Source organism: Oncorhynchus keta, chromosome 30 (genome assembly GCF_023373465.1).
Source record: "Oncorhynchus keta strain PuntledgeMale-10-30-2019 chromosome 30, Oket_V2, whole genome shotgun sequence".
NCBI lineage: Eukaryota > Metazoa > Chordata > Actinopteri > Salmoniformes > Salmonidae > Oncorhynchus > Oncorhynchus keta.
Window position 1 is genome coordinate 57850899 of NC_068450.1, and position 17750 is coordinate 57868648.

Here is a 17750-nt window from a genome sequence, read left to right on the forward strand (position 1 = left end):
ACCTAAGAACATGTTCCACAACTGTGGATCATCCTTGACTGTTTTGGGACGTGTCCTCATTCTGTGTAGGCTATGTCTGCCTGCCACCCAAATGTTGGTTATACTAGAGAATGGGAGCCATTGTGGGGGTGTAGTAAGAAGCTAATTACAAGGTGTCAAATCCCCAGGGATGGAAATGGGGGGACCAACAGTTATATATTATGTGAGAAGGGAAGCAGAACAAAAACAGCTTTTAGTCATTGCACGACAAACAAGCTACAAATCTCAGGGGAATATAATCGTATGATGTGACAATTATAGCAGGCTGCAATAGGATGCCCACATTGGTAGCTAGGGACAATGGTAATAATGCATTCTCCCAAAGGTTGGAACAGGTTTGTTAGCCTAGTTTGTATAACACTAATATTTGGAGCTTTGAGCATCAATTTGGGTCTGTACTAAATGCATATACTGCTTTACTGGCTGGTGCAGCTTAAGGGACAGTGATTCAGCTGCAGTCAGCTCCCCCTTGCTTCTAGAAAGCGACCTACAGCAGAATGTAGCGGAGAGTGGAAGTGGTCATCAAGGCGCCGGAAGTACCCAATGTTCCGACGAATTTGTTTTGATTGAGGAATTCTGGCTGATTCATTGTAGCAAGCGAGACTTGAATAGTTAGCACACACGACTATTCTTTCCAACATTTTCACATCTTGAACAGGTAAGATCCCACTCCCACAAATGTTTATATCTCTACCCTAGCAACAATTAATCCGTGCCGAAGAAGTTGCTATGTCAGTTTTGTTTTCCGACTGTCGCGTGTAATGAAAGAGCTAACATTAGCTAGTTAACTGTCGCTAACGTTACCGCTAGCAAGCGAGCTGGTTAACGTTAGCGAACTTAGTCAAACATGTTGGTTAGTGTACAGAGACCACTCTTTTTATAAAGAATGTTATCCCGCGTTTAACACTATTTTCTTTGTTCTGGCGGATAACATTAACTTAGACAGCTAGACGATTAACGTTAGCCCACTATCTATAATATGTAGCTAACTGTCAACGTCGTTAGTTAGCGTAGTCACTTTACTGTCATCAATAATTTGTGATGAGACAATTTAATATATCTAGTTATATAATAGTCAGGAATAATAGCTAGATGATGCTGTATGAAAGCAGACATTCCAGATGAATAATTAACATCAGATGGCTACATGTGAAACAGATTGTCACAACCATGTCTTCTGACAATTAACGTTAACTGGCAAACTATGCCATGTCATTCCATCCTGCTCTTTTGACTGCCTTTTGGTTAAAGGGATTAACAACTGTTTTGTAGTTTACGAATGAACAACAACGCATATTGTTTAGAAACTAATAGGGTTGAAGATGATAAATAGGGTTGACATTCATTGCTGTGTTTTCCCTCAACAGAAATGGATAGGCTGCTGAGGCTTGGAGGAGGAATGCCTGGACTGGGTCAGGTGTGTTTTCAACCATGACTTATCTCGCACGCTGTTGCTATGGAATGCCTTTAGACCTTGTCTCATTAACTCAATAATGAATCAGAGCCCCAATATCGGGCTATAACTATCCTAGCTATATATCTACAACACCTATCTTATCCCTGATCACCAAACAGGGAGTGATTCTGAGTTGGGTGGAATAGGCTGAAGCGACTACAAATTAAAAGTGAGAGGCTATAGCCAGGGTAGACCTTGTTGCTCTTATTCACAGACTGAAAAGGACCTGGCACAGCTCGGCTGTCTTAAATATCGTAAATGCTAGTATGTTGTGTGGTCTATAGTCCACACAATCAGGTTAAGAGTTATTGTTAAATGTATTTTGTTTTATTTATTTAACAGTTATTGAACTAGGCAAGTCAGTTAAGAACAAATGACGGCCAACTCTGAACGACCCTCGGTCAATTGTGCGCCGCCCTGTGGGACTCTCAATCATGGCCAGCTGTGATACAGCCTGCATTCGAACCAGGGGCTGTAGTGACGCCTCTTGCACTGAGATGCAGAGAGGTTGCCTCCCTCAATAACCTCTCTGCCAAGTTTAATAGTTTTCTTTGCTATAGCCTATTTGCTCTACAGTCTTTGTCATGTGAAACGGATAATGAGAATAGATTATCAAGGCATTCTGTTCAATATGTATTAACAGATTCTAAGTAGCCTAATCGAAAGTAAAGAATTATGGTGTAGGCCACCTAATCACTGCATTGTCTCCCTTGCGCTATTATCGAGCATGCTTTGTTGGAACATGTTTTTAGTGTAGCCCTGCCCAATCACAAGGGCCCGGGGCGCTCTTTGGCGAGAGAAAAGAAAAGAGCCCACTTTGTTGTGTTCATAGCGGCCAAGCCTTGCGAGGCGAGGCCAATGAGGAGCTTGCTCCCGACTGGCGTTGGATTTGCCAATTAACACCTCCAGTAAGTGGCTGCCTTGGCACCCTACAGAGGTGTTAAAAAGAGGGGGGTGTCTTCTTTTAACTTCTCCCTCTCTGACATGCAGGGCTTCAGAGCACCATTTAAATTACAATATTACTTTCAGGATATTGAACATACATACACTGAGTGTACAAAACATTAGGAACACCTGCTCTTTCCATGATACTGACCAGGTGAAAGCTATGGTCCCTTATTGATGTGACTTGCTAAATCCACTTCAATCAGTGTAAATGAAGGAGATGAGACGGTTTAAAGAAGGATTTTTAAGCCTTGAGACAATTGAGACATGGCTTGTGAATGTGTGCCGTTGAGGGTGAATGGGCAAGACAAAAGATTTAAGTGCTTTTGAATGGGGTATCGTAGTAGGTGCCAGATGCAGTTCTTGACACTCAAACTGGTGTGATGCTGCTGGGTTTTTCACTGGCTAGTGGCTAGGCTAATGTCAAATTGCAGGGTGTGTTTATTGTCAACAAAATGTTAAAGGTAGACTCAACGATATGACGTAGAAGCAGAAAGTAAACAGCATAGTGGCTCAATTTCTGCAACAACTAAGAGGGTTGAAGCACGAGGCTCAACTTCACCGTGGACATGCGCAGACACTGAGAGCGAAGTTTTGCATCTCACTCATCTCAATATCTGCGGTGCCGCTCGTGGCAACGTCATTTCGCTGAGTCTCCCTTTAAACAATGATCATCAGTTTGTCAATAATATAATACTAATATATTACAAACTCCAGTGAAGCTGTATTTTGTCATTCTAATCAGCTCTTCGTGATAAACTAGACTAAAATCGGTTATTTCCCCCATAGGGCCCACCTACAGACGCCCCCGCCGTAGACACTGCAGAGCAGGTGTACATCTCTTCACTGGCACTGCTCAAGGTAAGAAGGAAATAAACAGTTGCCATTTTATACCGACTAGTTACATGATGTGTGTCCATGGCGTCTACGTCTCACCATGTATTTCCATCTCATTCAGATGCTGAAGCACGGGCGTGCCGGTGTGCCCATGGAGGTCATGGGTTTGATGCTGGGCGAGTTTGTGGACGACTACACTGTGCGAGTGATTGACGTGTTCGCCATGCCGCAGTCAGGAACTGTACGTTTTCCCAGTCATTTCCCCTAACAGACCTCGCAGGACAATGTTGAGTAACTCTACAGTTATGCGTGTGATGTTTTCTCCACCGTTGTTTGCGTAATAGCACTTCTCTCTCCGACAGGGTGTCAGTGTGGAGGCCGTGGACCCCGTCTTCCAAGCTAAAATGTTGGATATGCTTAAGCAGACTGGCAGGTAAATGCATATGGACGACTTACTAATATAAAACATATTAGTTAGAACACGACTGTTGATTTGGCATAGCTTCTACCGGACAAAGTCACACTGTAAATGCTCTCCACTCCAGGATACACTAAAAACAGAAAAATTTAATTTCTAACAATAAAACGAAATGTGTAAAATAGACATGAAGAAAGGTATCTGTGCAGTAATAGTGTGGAACTAAAATAATTGAGGTGGTTGTCATTGCTGTGGCTCCTCCAACTAGACCAGAGATGGTGGTTGGCTGGTACCACAGTCACCCCGGGTTTGGCTGCTGGCTGTCCGGCGTTGACATCAACACCCAGCAGAGTTTCGAGGCCCTGTCGGAGAGAGCCGTGGCCGTGGTGGTGGACCCCATCCAGAGCGTGAAAGGAAAGGTACGTCCAACAACCATAGGGATGCCAACTCATCACAGCGGTGCTAAAAAAGTAGTTCAGCAGTACACCTCTCGTGTACAATTTCAATTAACCAGGATGCGGGCTGTTTTAAATTTTTGTTCTCAAAATAGGTCATCCACGTGAACTTTGTAGATCCATAAAAATAACTGTCTGGGGGGGTCTGATTGGGAAATTTGGAATGCAACATGGCTGCAAAATAGTGCTGTGATTATAGTTGATAAGGAGGATGTATGTTCCTATGGCGCAAATTATTACACAGTTGTTAATGTTAGCTAGCTACATTAGCATCTAAGTTGGCAAGATAACATTACCACACGCTTGCCTCGGCTTACTTTACTGTGTGTGTAATAACCTACTGGAACACGTATATGCATTGGAGGAAGCGAGGGAGTGACTTGGATGCTGTATTACTAAACCCAGCATGGTAGCGCAGGCAGGTAGCTGCACAACAGTGTATATTGGAGGCGTGATGTCCCAATACTCTTTTCAATGAATAATGGTGTATGCTTCGCTTATCGAAATGAATAACTGAGAACCGAATGCGTCCTACAAATAGAATATCCGAGCGTGAGGTCATATCAGAATGAGTGTTTCATGCAATATCAAATGTGACTGTTGTGAGCAACCAGCTTGCGTTAGCCTACTCAGCTGCTTTTCTCACGCCATACTTTCTGCGCATCTCTTGTCAGTTTTTTAAAATGTAATTTAGCCGTGATGGAGAGGTGGTGTGTGCAGACAGTGATGGGGTTTGTTACATTTGCTTAATTATTGGAGTGGCTCACAGCGTGAGCGAAGTGGATAGTAATCTTTTCATTTCACCTGTAAGAGCAAGCAGGCCGGTCTGACTAGGCTTCGCTGTCATGCAGCCTCTGAGTGCCACTGCTATAGAGGAAAAAAAGAGCACAGTGAAAGGCCTACTTGTGCCTTTACATCACTGAACGCCGTGAGATTCTATGCCAAACCACTCAAAGGTTATGCTCCACATTACCGGAGCTACTTTCTACCATGAATTAGCGCACATTTGAGGTAATTTCGTCTACGAGGGGTTGGTCAAAACAAGCATTGGCAGGTCATGTTTTGGAGGACGCATGACTCAACCTTTGCCTCCCGAGCCAGTTCGGAAGTTGAAGCGATGAGACAAGATCAGAAAGGGAGGTTAAAATACAATTATAAATGTCAAGAGACAAACGTTTGTACAAAGCCTTCGTTGTCGAAAACTAAATTTTAGACTGGATGCAAGGAGAAGTAATGTCAAGACAATTCATTACCTGGATCTTCACTGTAAAAGGCATCTAGACTTCACACCATTGGCTAGCAACCGTAGATGTGTCGGGACCAGGCCGATATTTTCGTCAGGGATGAAATGGTAGCCTATGAATTCATTTATAGAAATATTTTTACGTATTTAATTGGTTACTGGTTGTAGAAAATCAACTCGGTTGTGCAAAACAAATTTTTTAACATGACTAGTGATCTACGGTACTCTGCTCAGCCTCGTACATAATAACCAAGGCACAGCGGTGCTAAAGTAGTTCAGCACGCCCCCTCCTGTACAATATCTTTAACCATGACGCGTGCGGTTTTAAACTACTCAAGGGCCCACGTTTTTGGTTTGATAACAAACAACCTTGTTTAGTGATGTTACCTGGCTAGCTAGCATGGTACCATGGCTATGCGCATTTTGGATGGCACTCTTTTTCTGGTGTTCCTTAAATTGTAACTGACAGCGTTTTAGCAACATGAAATCTTATTCAAATCGGATCATATACACCCCCAGGAAGAATGACACCGTTTTACATTTTCTGACAAGCGAGCGCTTAGATACGGTCGTTTTCATAAATTCATAGAATGTTTGGGAATGGCTTATATTAAGGCATTTGTGAAAAGTGGGAAAGCGGCCGTGCGTTTGGATAATTAAGACACTGCAGTAACTAAAACCTGAAGTCTTCGCAATTCAGTGCGCCATAGCCAATCAGTTGCAGTAGGCCTATATGCAAATAAGCCATTTGCCACGCGGGCCTGCCGTCATTCATTTTGAACTGGACTGTGTGTTTACAGGAATTAGCAGCAGCGTGACTTTTTATCATTAGAACGCATACGCCAAAAGCCATAAAATACATCTGGATGGATTATTTCGGCAAATATGTAAATACCACGGGAGTCCTCTTACATTTGGCAACTTCAGTCCAATGATCAAGCAACCTTAAAGTTAGGCTCTCTCTCCCTCCGTTGCCTATGCAACTAGCCAGAACGTGATGAGCTGAATCTAACGAGGGAACATTAGATAAAACCTCTCAAACTTTCAGCTAGTTGGCCGTCTCAATTGCACTGATAAATGATGGGGAATATTAGCCTGCTCGTCCTTCTGCAGCTTGCCTGTCAATGCATGCTTGTCCCAACTCACGTTTTGACAACTGAATGGAAACCTGCCTTCCCGCCCATTTGATTGATGCAAAATATATACAAACGGAACTAAGCGATATGCTTATTGTGGACGTCGTTCAAATTCAAAAGAGCTAGCTAGCAAAGCGGTTCACATTTCTTGTTGACTGCAGTAAAGTCCCCAGAGCTGTTGCCAGAGAATTGAATGGTCATTTCTCTACCATAAGCCGCCTCCAACGAATTTGGTAGTATGTCCAACCGGGCTCACAACCGCAGACCACGTGTATGGTGTTGTGTTTGTGAGCGGTTTGCTGATGTGAACGGAGTGCTGCCCCATTAGGCCCTGATCTAGGGATTTCACATGACTGGAAATACAGATATGCATCTGGTCACAGATACCGTTTTTTTTTTAAAAGTTGGTGTTGATCAGAAGACAGTCAGTATCTGGTGTGACCACCATTTGCGTCATGCAGCGTGACATCTCCTTTGCGTGGAGTTGATCAGGCTGTTGATTGTGAAATGTTGTCCCACTCCTCTTCAATGGTTGTGCGAAGATGTTGGCAGGAACTGGAACACGCTGTCGTACACGTCGATTCAGAGCATCCCAAACATGCTCAATGAATGACATGTCTGGTGAGTATGCAGACCATGAAAGAACTGGGACATTTTCAGCTTCCAGGAATTGTGTACAGATCCTTGCGACATGGGGAAGTGTATTATTATGCTGAAATGTGATGTTGGAGGATGAATGGCGTGACCGTATAGTTTGAAAATATTCACTCATTGAAACTGAAACAGTGCATCCTGAATGGGTGGAGGCAACAAACGATGTACCAGGCCGGCTTTGCTTTACAACCTGATAGCAATATATTCTGGACCACCAAGAAATGTATTGGTGAATTATATTAATTGTCCATTGAACTGCATCCATCTATTCTGCCAATAATGCCTTACTATACATCATGGAATTCTGAGTCAAGTATAGCCTATTTTTAAAACCTCTTATAAAGTTGGTTTTCTAGCATAAACTGGGAATTTTATATTTTTCATATTATGGTTGTCTGTCTGACAGTGCTTGAGTTACTTTGCAGATATGAAACAGTTTCACTTTAAATTCTGTTTGGTGCGGCAGCGTAGCCTAGTGGTTAGAGCGTTGGACTAGTAACCGGAAGGTTGCGAGTTCAAACCCCGAGCTGACAAGGTACAATATATGTCGTTCTGCCCCTGAACAGGCAGTTAACCCACTGTTCCCAGGCCGTCATTGAAAATAAGAATATGTTCTTAACTGACTTGCCTGGTTAACTAAAGGTAAAAAAACAAAAACATTTGGGAGGGTGGGTATGTGGCAGGTAAGGAGTGTGTGTAGGCTATGCATTTAAAGTTGTCTGAAGACTATGCTAAATATGGTTTCATATAGGCCTAGTGTGTTTTCCCCATACTGTCACGATGAAAATGCAGATCATTATGCAGTTGTATTCCTAACTACGTTCCTCCTGCCCGATCATAGGTAGGCCTTTGGATATGAGCAAATCAGCTATTTTCTGCAGTAGCCTTTTTTATTATACAGTAAAAAGTGTGAAGCTAAATTCAATGTGTTGTATTGAGTAGAGTGTTGTATTGAGTAGAGGTGTGACTATCGGGTTTTTGTGCAGCACACGTACAGAAAATGGGAACAGGCGTTTACACAGATTTTTTTTTTTTTTTTTTTTCCCGCAAAAAATATTTCTCACCTTTTTGGGCCTTCATCAGTTTGCGTCCCTGAACCACCATGATTGTGATGGCACCTGCCAATGTTGTGAATGGACTGGTGATTTGACTATCTTTTATATTTAGCAATGTTCTAATTTAATTTGTATGCCAATTGTGTGACAGGTTGACTTTCTTGTGGGTGCAAACTTAAATCAATCCAATAATAAAATCAGTGGTTGGCTGACTGGGTGGAAGCTAAAATCTCTAACGATTTGAGTTAACAGCGTGTGTAGTCATCTAAGGTTGTTTACTCAGATTTCCTGGGATTGAGACGTCTTCATCTAGAACTGATCATACACCCCCCTCCCCATCCCCACCACCCTCCTTTCCTTGTTATGTTTCTTTCTCTCTCTTCCACCCTCACGGGCCCCATATGGCACTTCCTCCATCTGCTCCTGCCTCTGTGCTGCAGGGAGCTGTCTATTATCACCTCCACAGAGCTGTCTGTGAATGTGAGAGCCAATTCCATCTCAATGTGTGATCTCCGCTCAGAGGAGAGTGCACCACTAGAAATGAAAGTTAGCTCCCCAATGTTTTACATTAGAAATGGTTCCGAAGCACAGGCGATCTCATAAAGATATTTAATTAGATTGCTATTAAGAGTAGTGTGTTGATGACCGAGGGGATGGCTTAACCTTTTTAGTCTTAATATTTTGCCACCCAAGCGTGAGAGAGAATATAAAAATATATACATTACATTTTTACAAACTTACAAATACCAGGGCACGTTTGCCAATCTTCATTTTGACATATTTGTGTTTTTAGCAGGTTTCACCGCCTCTGTCTTCGAGAAAAAGGTCTCTCAGCCAAGTCTTGCTTGTGAAAGATGAAGCCTACTCTTGATGTGCTCAGAACATGGCAGTGTCCTGCTTCCCGGTCACGTTCACTGTCTCTCGTCACTCTGTCTGCCACTCGGAATCTCATTGTACACAATCCATTATGGTCTATCAATGAGCAGCCACTATAACCACAGAACATGACAATAATGCTTGTCTTTTCACGGTGCTCGGCACCTTTCCTTCGTGAGACCAATTTCCATGCAAGACACGATAACCTAGAGTTAATTTGGAGTGACACGGGTATTAAGTCATTAAAAGAAAGTACCTCATCCTTGGCTATGGCAGCCAGGACCAGTGAAAGAAAACAGCTAAATGTTTCAACACACTAATCTCCTATGCTTTGTAGTAAAATGTATGGATGCAGGTCTCAGGGTGACATCCTAGTAAACAAAGGTATAAGTCAGGTCCACCATAAATCCATCAATGTTTTACCATGACTGTAACCGTGAGCTACTCACCTGTCATGCTTTCACACAACCGCGTTCCGGCGGAGGCTCTCCAAGCATGGTTGCATATCTTTGCCTTGCTATGGCTATGCAATGTCTACTCACCTGGAAGGATGCAACGCAGGGTCTAGTAATAGGATGTGACTAGGGACATGTCCTGCACTCAGGCACGGCTGTGGTTTCGGTGTCGTTTACACACATCTGGAGTGACAGCCTGCTTACAGCAGTTGGTACCGTCCCTGATCTGCTGTTCACTATCTCCCTCCCTCCCCCAGTCATCTACTCTCCCTTTCACAGTATTCTCACACACAACGTTACCCTCATGGCTTAGATCCAAAGCAGAGTGTGTTACTTACTTGGCATTCTTTCAATTTTTTTTCAGTTTTTTCTTCTTCTGTTCGGGAATTGAATTTCAAATGGTACGGACTTTGTTTCTCTGCTCTCTGTGAGATAACACGTGATTCCTTCTTCTTGTTATTTCGGGCAGGTTGTTATCGATGCGTTCCGGCTGATCAATGCCAACATGATGGTTCTGGGACACGAGCCCAGGCAAACCACCTCCAACCTGGGCCATCTGAACAAGCCCTCCATCCAGGTAAGACCATGGAGCCTCTGACCAGCTCTGTGTTTTTAACATGCACGTGAATGTAGAGTTTCTATTCTTATTTCAATCATCTGTTGTCCTCCTCCAAGGCTTTGATCCATGGACTGAACAGGCATTACTACTCCATCACCATCAACTACAGGAAAAATGAACTCGAGCAAAAGGTGTGAAACATTTCTGAAAATCTATTATGACATCTGTTTAAGGGGAGTATAGAATGATATCAGAAAAAGATGAGGACTGTTGACTGTCGTAGTTTAATGAGTTAATTATGATTTCGCCACAGTGACATTTCATAATATGCGTACTGTATGTTCTCCTGAATGACAGGTGATGTCATCTTCTGTGCGCCATAACAATACGTACACGGTGCCTCTATCCTCTCTTGGTTGCATGTGCCACATTAACATATGATCCTTGAGTGACTTTTGATCCTTGACCTCCCAGATGCTGTTGAACCTACACAAGAAGAGCTGGATGGAGGGCCTGACCCTGCAGGACTACAGCGAGCACTGCAAGCTCAACGAGAACATCGTCAAGGAGATGCTGGAGCTGGCCAAGAACTACAACAAGGTGAGCAGGCAGGGATCAGAAGGGGAAAGTGGGAGGGCCTGGAAGTATTTTGAGACCAGGGGTCAGCGTGGGCAAACTACATGAGTTATGGGTGGTGTTCATTAGTATTCAAATTGAATAAAATGGACTACAACAGGGAGGGACTACCTGGACTTGTCCAATCAGAAACACCAATTTCCAAGACATGGGCATGGCGCATGGGGGTGTAGTGAGATACCTGATGGGTTGGACGATTCTATTCTCATCACTCATCTTGAAAAAAACTTGGAAATCAATCAATCCGCCATCATTAACACAATGGAAAAATCGAATGATTTATTATTGAAAGTGAGCGGGCTAGGGAGAGAAACAAAATGTTGGCGTTTCAGGCCATGTGGCGGAAAGTGATGTGGCCGCTGGAGATGTGTGATGGTGTTCTGGGCAGGTGTGATGCAACTGATGTTTGTATGATGTATGTTTTGTGTTTATTAAAGGTCAAATAAAATAAATATACTTTTTTTGTATTCTGTTCCAAATAGTTTTTTTTCCCTTTACATGCCATAATGAACAAAACCCAGCTTTAAATGTTAACGTCTGAGTGAGTATCAATGTTCCTGTGTTCTACCCCAGGCGGTCGAAGAAGAGGATAAGATGACCCCTGAGCAGCTGGCCATCAAGAACGTCGGAAAGCAGGTATCCGTCCTCGCTGTAACCTGAACACAATCTCTGTTTTGCGAGCTACATCATAAATGTCCATGTATAATATTTGCAATGACCCTCCTTGACCTGTTTACCGTGTTCTTCTCGCAGGATCCCAAGAGGCACCTGGAGGAGCACGTCGATGTCCTGATGACGTCCAACATCGTTCAGTGCCTAGCCGCCATGTTGGATACTGTGGTCTTTCAGTGAAGCCACCGCCCCTCTTGCATTTAACTGTTCATATTCTAACTTTGTTTTGTTTTATAAAAAATAAATGTGTATGAAAGGTGGGCCGTGGACTTGTATCCTTATAATACAAAACAGCAGCATGGGTGATGTGTTGCGGTTTGACTGGCTGGTCTCAGATGGGTGTCTGAGAGAATGTTTTGGTCCATACACACAGAATGGCTGCATCTGAAATGGCACACTAATCCTTATGTAGTTCCCTGATCAAATCTACTACACATATATTGTGAATAGGGTGGCATTTCTGACACACCCTATGAATCTTGCCAAGCTGCCAGCTATCACTAGCTGTCATTTTTCAATTAGTTATGCCATGGTTGATGGCACTTCTGATACTCCTTGAAGCCTTGTTTTCCAATCACTAAAATTACCCTCCCCCATTTGATGTGAGACATGCCCACTTTCAAGATTGAGTAATACTTCCTGATTAAAAAAAGGAAATATCTGAATGTTGTCATTAGCTATAAATATGTTTTAAATATATAATCTACCTGCCACATGGTACTAGGAGGTATAACATTAGCAGTATTTTGTTCCAGTCCAGCAAAACGAACATGATCAGAGAAATATCTATAACTGTTATATAGGCTACTTCACCTTATTCCTGTAATGTAAAGTGTAAAAACTGTAGGCGTTTCATTAGGTTCGTTCCAAGCGTATTTAGAGTTCATATTCCCTACATGTGATACGCGTAACCTTAACCAAATTGGTTTTTGTGTTGCGCGTAATGCTACTTGCGCATCTCCAGTATCTTCGCATCTCAACATCCAACGCCCAATAATATGGATAGCGACTACCACATCTCAGACACGTCTGAACTCGCTACCCAGTACCACCCTATGCTCTCCTCTAGTGAGGGGCTGAACTGAATAGAAGAACCTAACACGTTCTAATAAAGAAACCACAGGGATGACAAATCCGTCAGAAGCAGACGACTTTATCGACTCGGAGGACTCATTTGGTGACGGCGACAAGGGAAGCAGGAGGCAGTCTGCTCAAGAGACGGTCTCTGACATTCGTCATACCTTCCATGGATCTACAGGGGAACGGTATCCCTCGTCTCAGCCCAGCCAAGCTCAGCCCGCGTCTGCTACCTCGCCTGGTACCATGTTCCCACACCGGACACTGCACGGAGCCACCTACCCGGCCCTTGCCATCACCAGTTCGGGTCACTACATGGCACACCATCCTGTGGTCACGCAAGGCTCATATAATAGCCTCTTGACCACCACGTCACCTCAAGGCTTCCCAGCGCCCGGATACTTTTACGCCCAGCCATATGGGCATGGCCACCAAGGAGGTGCTTTCCACAAGAGCTCAGCAATGCAAACCGGGATGGTTTTTGGTAAAGCGCAAGTTTATCTCTGCAACAGGGCTCTGTGGCTCACGTTTCACAGGCACCAAACAGAGATGATCATCACTAAACAGGGGCGGTGAGTATTGACCCGTTCCTTTTCTCGCCGCCCTTGCCGTTATGTTGGCTAATGTCAACATAGTGGGCAAACTGCCGGACTTATTTGGACGAAGTAGATTGACGTGTTTATTAAAACCGCGTGGGGTTAACTAACAAATTATGGCCACAGCAATAGTTCAAATTATAATTATTTTCGTTCTCTAAGTAATTTTTTTAGGAATTTGTAAAGGAAATAAAATTCCTATTAATCTTTTTTCTACTTCCAGTCGAATGTTTCCATTCCTGAGCTTTAATATATCTGGGCTTGATCCGACGGCAAATTACAATATTTTTGTGGACGTCAGTCTCGCGGACCCTAATCACTGGCGGTTCCAAGGAGGACAGTGGGTACCCTGCGGCAAAGCTGACTCGAATGGGACAGGCAAGTGATTTTACTTTTCTTTTCCCCCTTCTATTCTCTCCAAGTGAGGTTTTCTGGCAACAAAAGTGAGTAATGTCTTCAATAATTAATGTATAGGGAACAAGGCCTACATGCATCCAGACTCTCCGAACACCGGCGCGCACTGGATGCGTCAAGAAATTTCTTTTGGAAAACTGAAATTGGCAAATAATAAAGGGGCATTGGAAAGTGCAGGGCAGGTAAGTTTTTAATATTGTCCTAATTTCGTACAGTCCCAAATACATATATAAGGTGAAAGAGGTCTTGAAAATATGCTATATTCAAGTCTGGAGACGTTGCATTGAGAGATTTTATTTACAAAATTATGTTTTATGCATTTATCAACCATATTGTATGAAATAATTCAGAATTTATTCTCATACATTTTTTTGTATTTAGTGAGAAAAAAAATCATCCTGAAGTTGTTCTTTGTCTCTAGAGATGATCACAGATGCCCCAATTAACACCTGTTTTTCATGTCCTCTGTTCAGATGGTTGTCGTTCAGTCCCTCCATAGGTACCAACCCCGTCTTAATGTGGTCGAGGTGCACGAGGATGGGGCCGAGAACGCAAGTCAACCCAGACAATCATTTACGTTCCCCGAGACGCAATTCGTTGCAGTCACAGCATACCAGAACACAGACGTAAGGAAATTCGTTCCTTCAAATATTGATTTATTTTCTTAATTGGGGCTAGGCAACATTTTTCCTAATTGGGTAAAAGTGGTTCACAAATTTTTAATGTTATTTTCCTCTTTCAGATAACACAGCTGAAAATAGACCACAATCCTTTCGCAAAAGGTTTTCGGGACAATTATGACAAGTAAGTAAAAATAGATTAGCCTAGCCCGTGTTATTTTTTTTAATAGCCTTACATTATTTAAACAGTATTCTATTTGAATTATTCGAATCTCAAATTGTAACTCGAATATGAACACATTTAATGTGGATTGTTTCGAGATTAGACTGCTTTACGCACGACTTTAATCCCGTTTTATTGGTGACGATACTGTCACTCCTAAAACAACCATAGTTTAAAAAAAAGGATTTCTTCAATACCAGCTTTAAGTTAAGGACAACATTCTGATGTAAACGATCATGAAAAAGCATTACGGATTTGGATACACGCTTGTTTTTGTTCCATTGGACATTTATGAGGTTACTTGTCAGAATTCACGTGGAGAGACAAGTTCGATATTTTTGCCAATATGCTCTTCAAATAGTTCGTTTTTTTTTTACATCGAATGTAAGAAACTATTGGATCTGAATTAGGTTTAATGGTGTAAGACCTCTGGAGTTCTTTTTAAATGTGTTTTATAATTGCATGCCATTGTTACTTCATACTTGTGGAAACGTTTTATTTGAGGTCTTTCTCATCTGTATTATTTTTAAATTTCCTAATTGATTGTTTTGGATATGTCTAGAATCTACACAGGCTACGATAGTGACCGGTTGACGCCATCACCGAGTGACTCGACCTACGCTCAGTTTGTGCCGGGTGCCAGATATGCTCTTGCTAATTCTTTCCTTCAGCACCAATTCGTCAGCACTTATGCCAAGTCCTGTTTCCGCCCTAGCGCAGGAGCTACGTCTGGACTAGACTATAACGTCCCCTTAACTAACAGCATGCTGTCACCGCAAACCAGCGAGGAGGACACGATGGCGGCATCCCCGAGATGGTTTGTGACACCGACAAACAACAGACTGGACTATGCCTCCCGCACAAATGACGCGACTGGAAACACGGCCACTTTGCTGTCATATGCAGCAGCTGGAAAGGCCCTACAGTTGTCCGCAACGGACAGTTCGGGTAGAGCCCTTGCTTATTACGCAGAACCAACGGATTTTGCGCGTACCTCACCCCAGTATTGCGGTGCGTCTAGCCCGGCTCTGTCCTGCTGGACTAATGGACACGCTGTTGGTACTGCGAACTTTGACGAGGTCCTCTCACTTTCAAAGGAGAGTTTGCCAACGGGTGTCTCTGAAGACGCAAAACCACAAGATATCTCGGAGTCTAGTTGGATAGAGACATAAACTGAATTGAAGAGATCCCATCCTAGGTTATTGGCATCAACGAGAACTGTTTAAATACCCACCTGGACATCGTTCATTCGTTTTTTTCATTAGACTGCATTTTTGGATTAGCCTACAGTGGGCTGTGGATATGACTGAAGTATTAAAATGTTAACGTCAAAATAGTCTATTTAAGCTATAATAATGTATATATTTAACATTAGCTGTAGTCCCACTCTAGATGTTTTCATTGAATCCTGTTTTCTAATTTGACTGATTTGATTGATTTTTGATTTGTTGAATACATTTTTGGAACGTGTTCATGTCTTAGCCTGCATTGAGTTTCATTGGCATTATGTTTTATTGTGCTGGCTTTAGTAGGCTATATAGGATCCACAATGTCTTTACTTGTGCAAAAAAAAAAAAAAAAAAAAAAAAAAGTTCTGAGCTATAACAACTGTACTTAAAGTAAGTAGCCCAATGCTTCAAAGGACATATTCATACATCAATACCCAACGCAAGAAGGTCAAGAGGGAATTTGTTGTAGTCTTTGATAGGATGTACAATAATTCATTATTTAAAAATATAAATTGGATTAAAAGCAGATGGATAAATTGCAATTCCTTTTCTCTTATACCTAGTATGAAGGTGTATTACTGCGGTTGCTGCTTTGCTTGCAGATGCGTGAAGAATGGAGCAAACTCCAGATGAAAGATATTCATGAGGACCACAATGGATATAAGTAATCTGAACTTGTTTTTTAATCCTTGATAATGTTTAATGTGTGTATTGTTGTACTCACATAGTTGATTCAACATATGTATTTTAAATTAGTCAAATAACTCATTTATTCGGCGAATCTTGAAGTCTTCTTTAAAAATAAAATATTTTAGTGTTAAAGTAACTGCCCAGTGTTTCCAGATTTCTATGAAATATGACCTATAATTGACAATATGAGTGAAATACTTTTCATTTCAAAAGATGATAATTAAATATGTTGAAAATAAGCTTTTTGGTGTTTGAATGGTGTGGGCATACCCCAATAACACAATGGTGGGGGCATATTAGTGGGGGTGTATACAGGTCATTAAAAATATTAATGACAAGTCAAGCGCTGATTGGCCAACTCCGCCAATGAGCCAACCTGACTTTACATTATGTGCGGAAATTGTAGGCATTTTTTAAATGTTTTTTTTTTTTCTCAAATGTATGCTTTGGCTTCAAATACGAGTATAGGACGAGTCAACAACATTATTTGAGTATGAGCTAACAAAAACCTTTAAAAGTGACATTTTCACTGGACAGTTACTTTTAACCGTCATTGAGGTATTTAATAAAACAATTAATCTCGGTTAGCCCAGAACAAAAATCTTGCGCAATTTGTTCAGCTGTGTTTACATATTTAAATATAACGTACATTATTTGCATAGAGCTTCCTATTGGTTGTTTATGATAATTTCCAAGTGGGAAACTCAGCCAAACTGGATGTTTACGAGTTGTTTTTCGAGTTGTCTTTCTATGAGAGATTAACAGAAAGTAGTCGTGGCCCAATCCCAAACCAGGGACTGTTTACATAGCAGGTAACGTGGCAGGTTAGAATTAACATAACAGGCTAGGAGAATGAGGTTAAGGTTAGGAAAAGAGAGGTTGACAACTGTAGCATTGTAGTTAAGCCTAAACAACTGTTTTCCCCAGACACTGTCCATTAGATGGAGCTGTAGTAGACCTACTCAATCTTGTCACAACGGTAGAAACTAAACAGACCATCGAGCCTGACATACCATCAGTGACAACACGTCAGGCATTTTTTTACTTGAGAAATACTGCACCAAACACACAACTGACCTACTAAAACCTGCAAAAACGTCCAAATTAATTACAGATTTAAAAAATATATATATTCTCACTATTTTGAAAAAGTATTGAGTTTGTTCCTATGGTGACCCATGGGGGACAAACATCATGAACGGCCACATCGAACCACACCCCCCAAGAATGATATATATATATTTTTAATTAATGAGCAACAGAAACACGTTCACTTGCTTTTTAGCCTAATCAAAAAGGGGTGAGTATCCAAAAAATGTAATGGTATGCTGTCAAACCAGCCTCCAAAAAAAGCTAAAGGGGATCTATAAATATTTGTTATATATTCTCCCATTTCTACTAGAGCAGCCCTTCCCCAAGACCAGCCTTCTGACTGACTTCCTGAAGCAAGGCTGCTGGAGAGGCC

General features: G+C 42.0%; 1 protein-coding gene and 1 pseudogene across 1 annotated transcript; both read left to right on the top strand.

Annotated features, from left to right (window-relative positions):
• The first annotated feature begins 531 nt into the window (after positions 1-531).
• LOC118363808 (26S proteasome non-ATPase regulatory subunit 14) lies at positions 532-11696 on the top strand. Its single transcript, XM_035745047.2, has 11 exons — positions 532-697; positions 1407-1456; positions 3230-3301; positions 3399-3518; positions 3640-3710; positions 3964-4114; positions 10039-10146; positions 10245-10319; positions 10603-10728; positions 11338-11400; positions 11518-11696. The coding sequence occupies exons 2-11, from the start codon at positions 1409-1411 to the stop codon at positions 11614-11616; spliced, it is 933 nt and encodes a 310-aa protein (XP_035600940.1). The 5' UTR covers positions 532-697; positions 1407-1408; the 3' UTR covers positions 11617-11696.
• Positions 11697-12451: 755 nt separating this feature from the next.
• On the top strand, positions 12452-16497 carry LOC118363143 (T-box brain protein 1-like; annotated as a pseudogene).
• The last annotated feature ends 1253 nt before the right edge of the window (positions 16498-17750 follow it).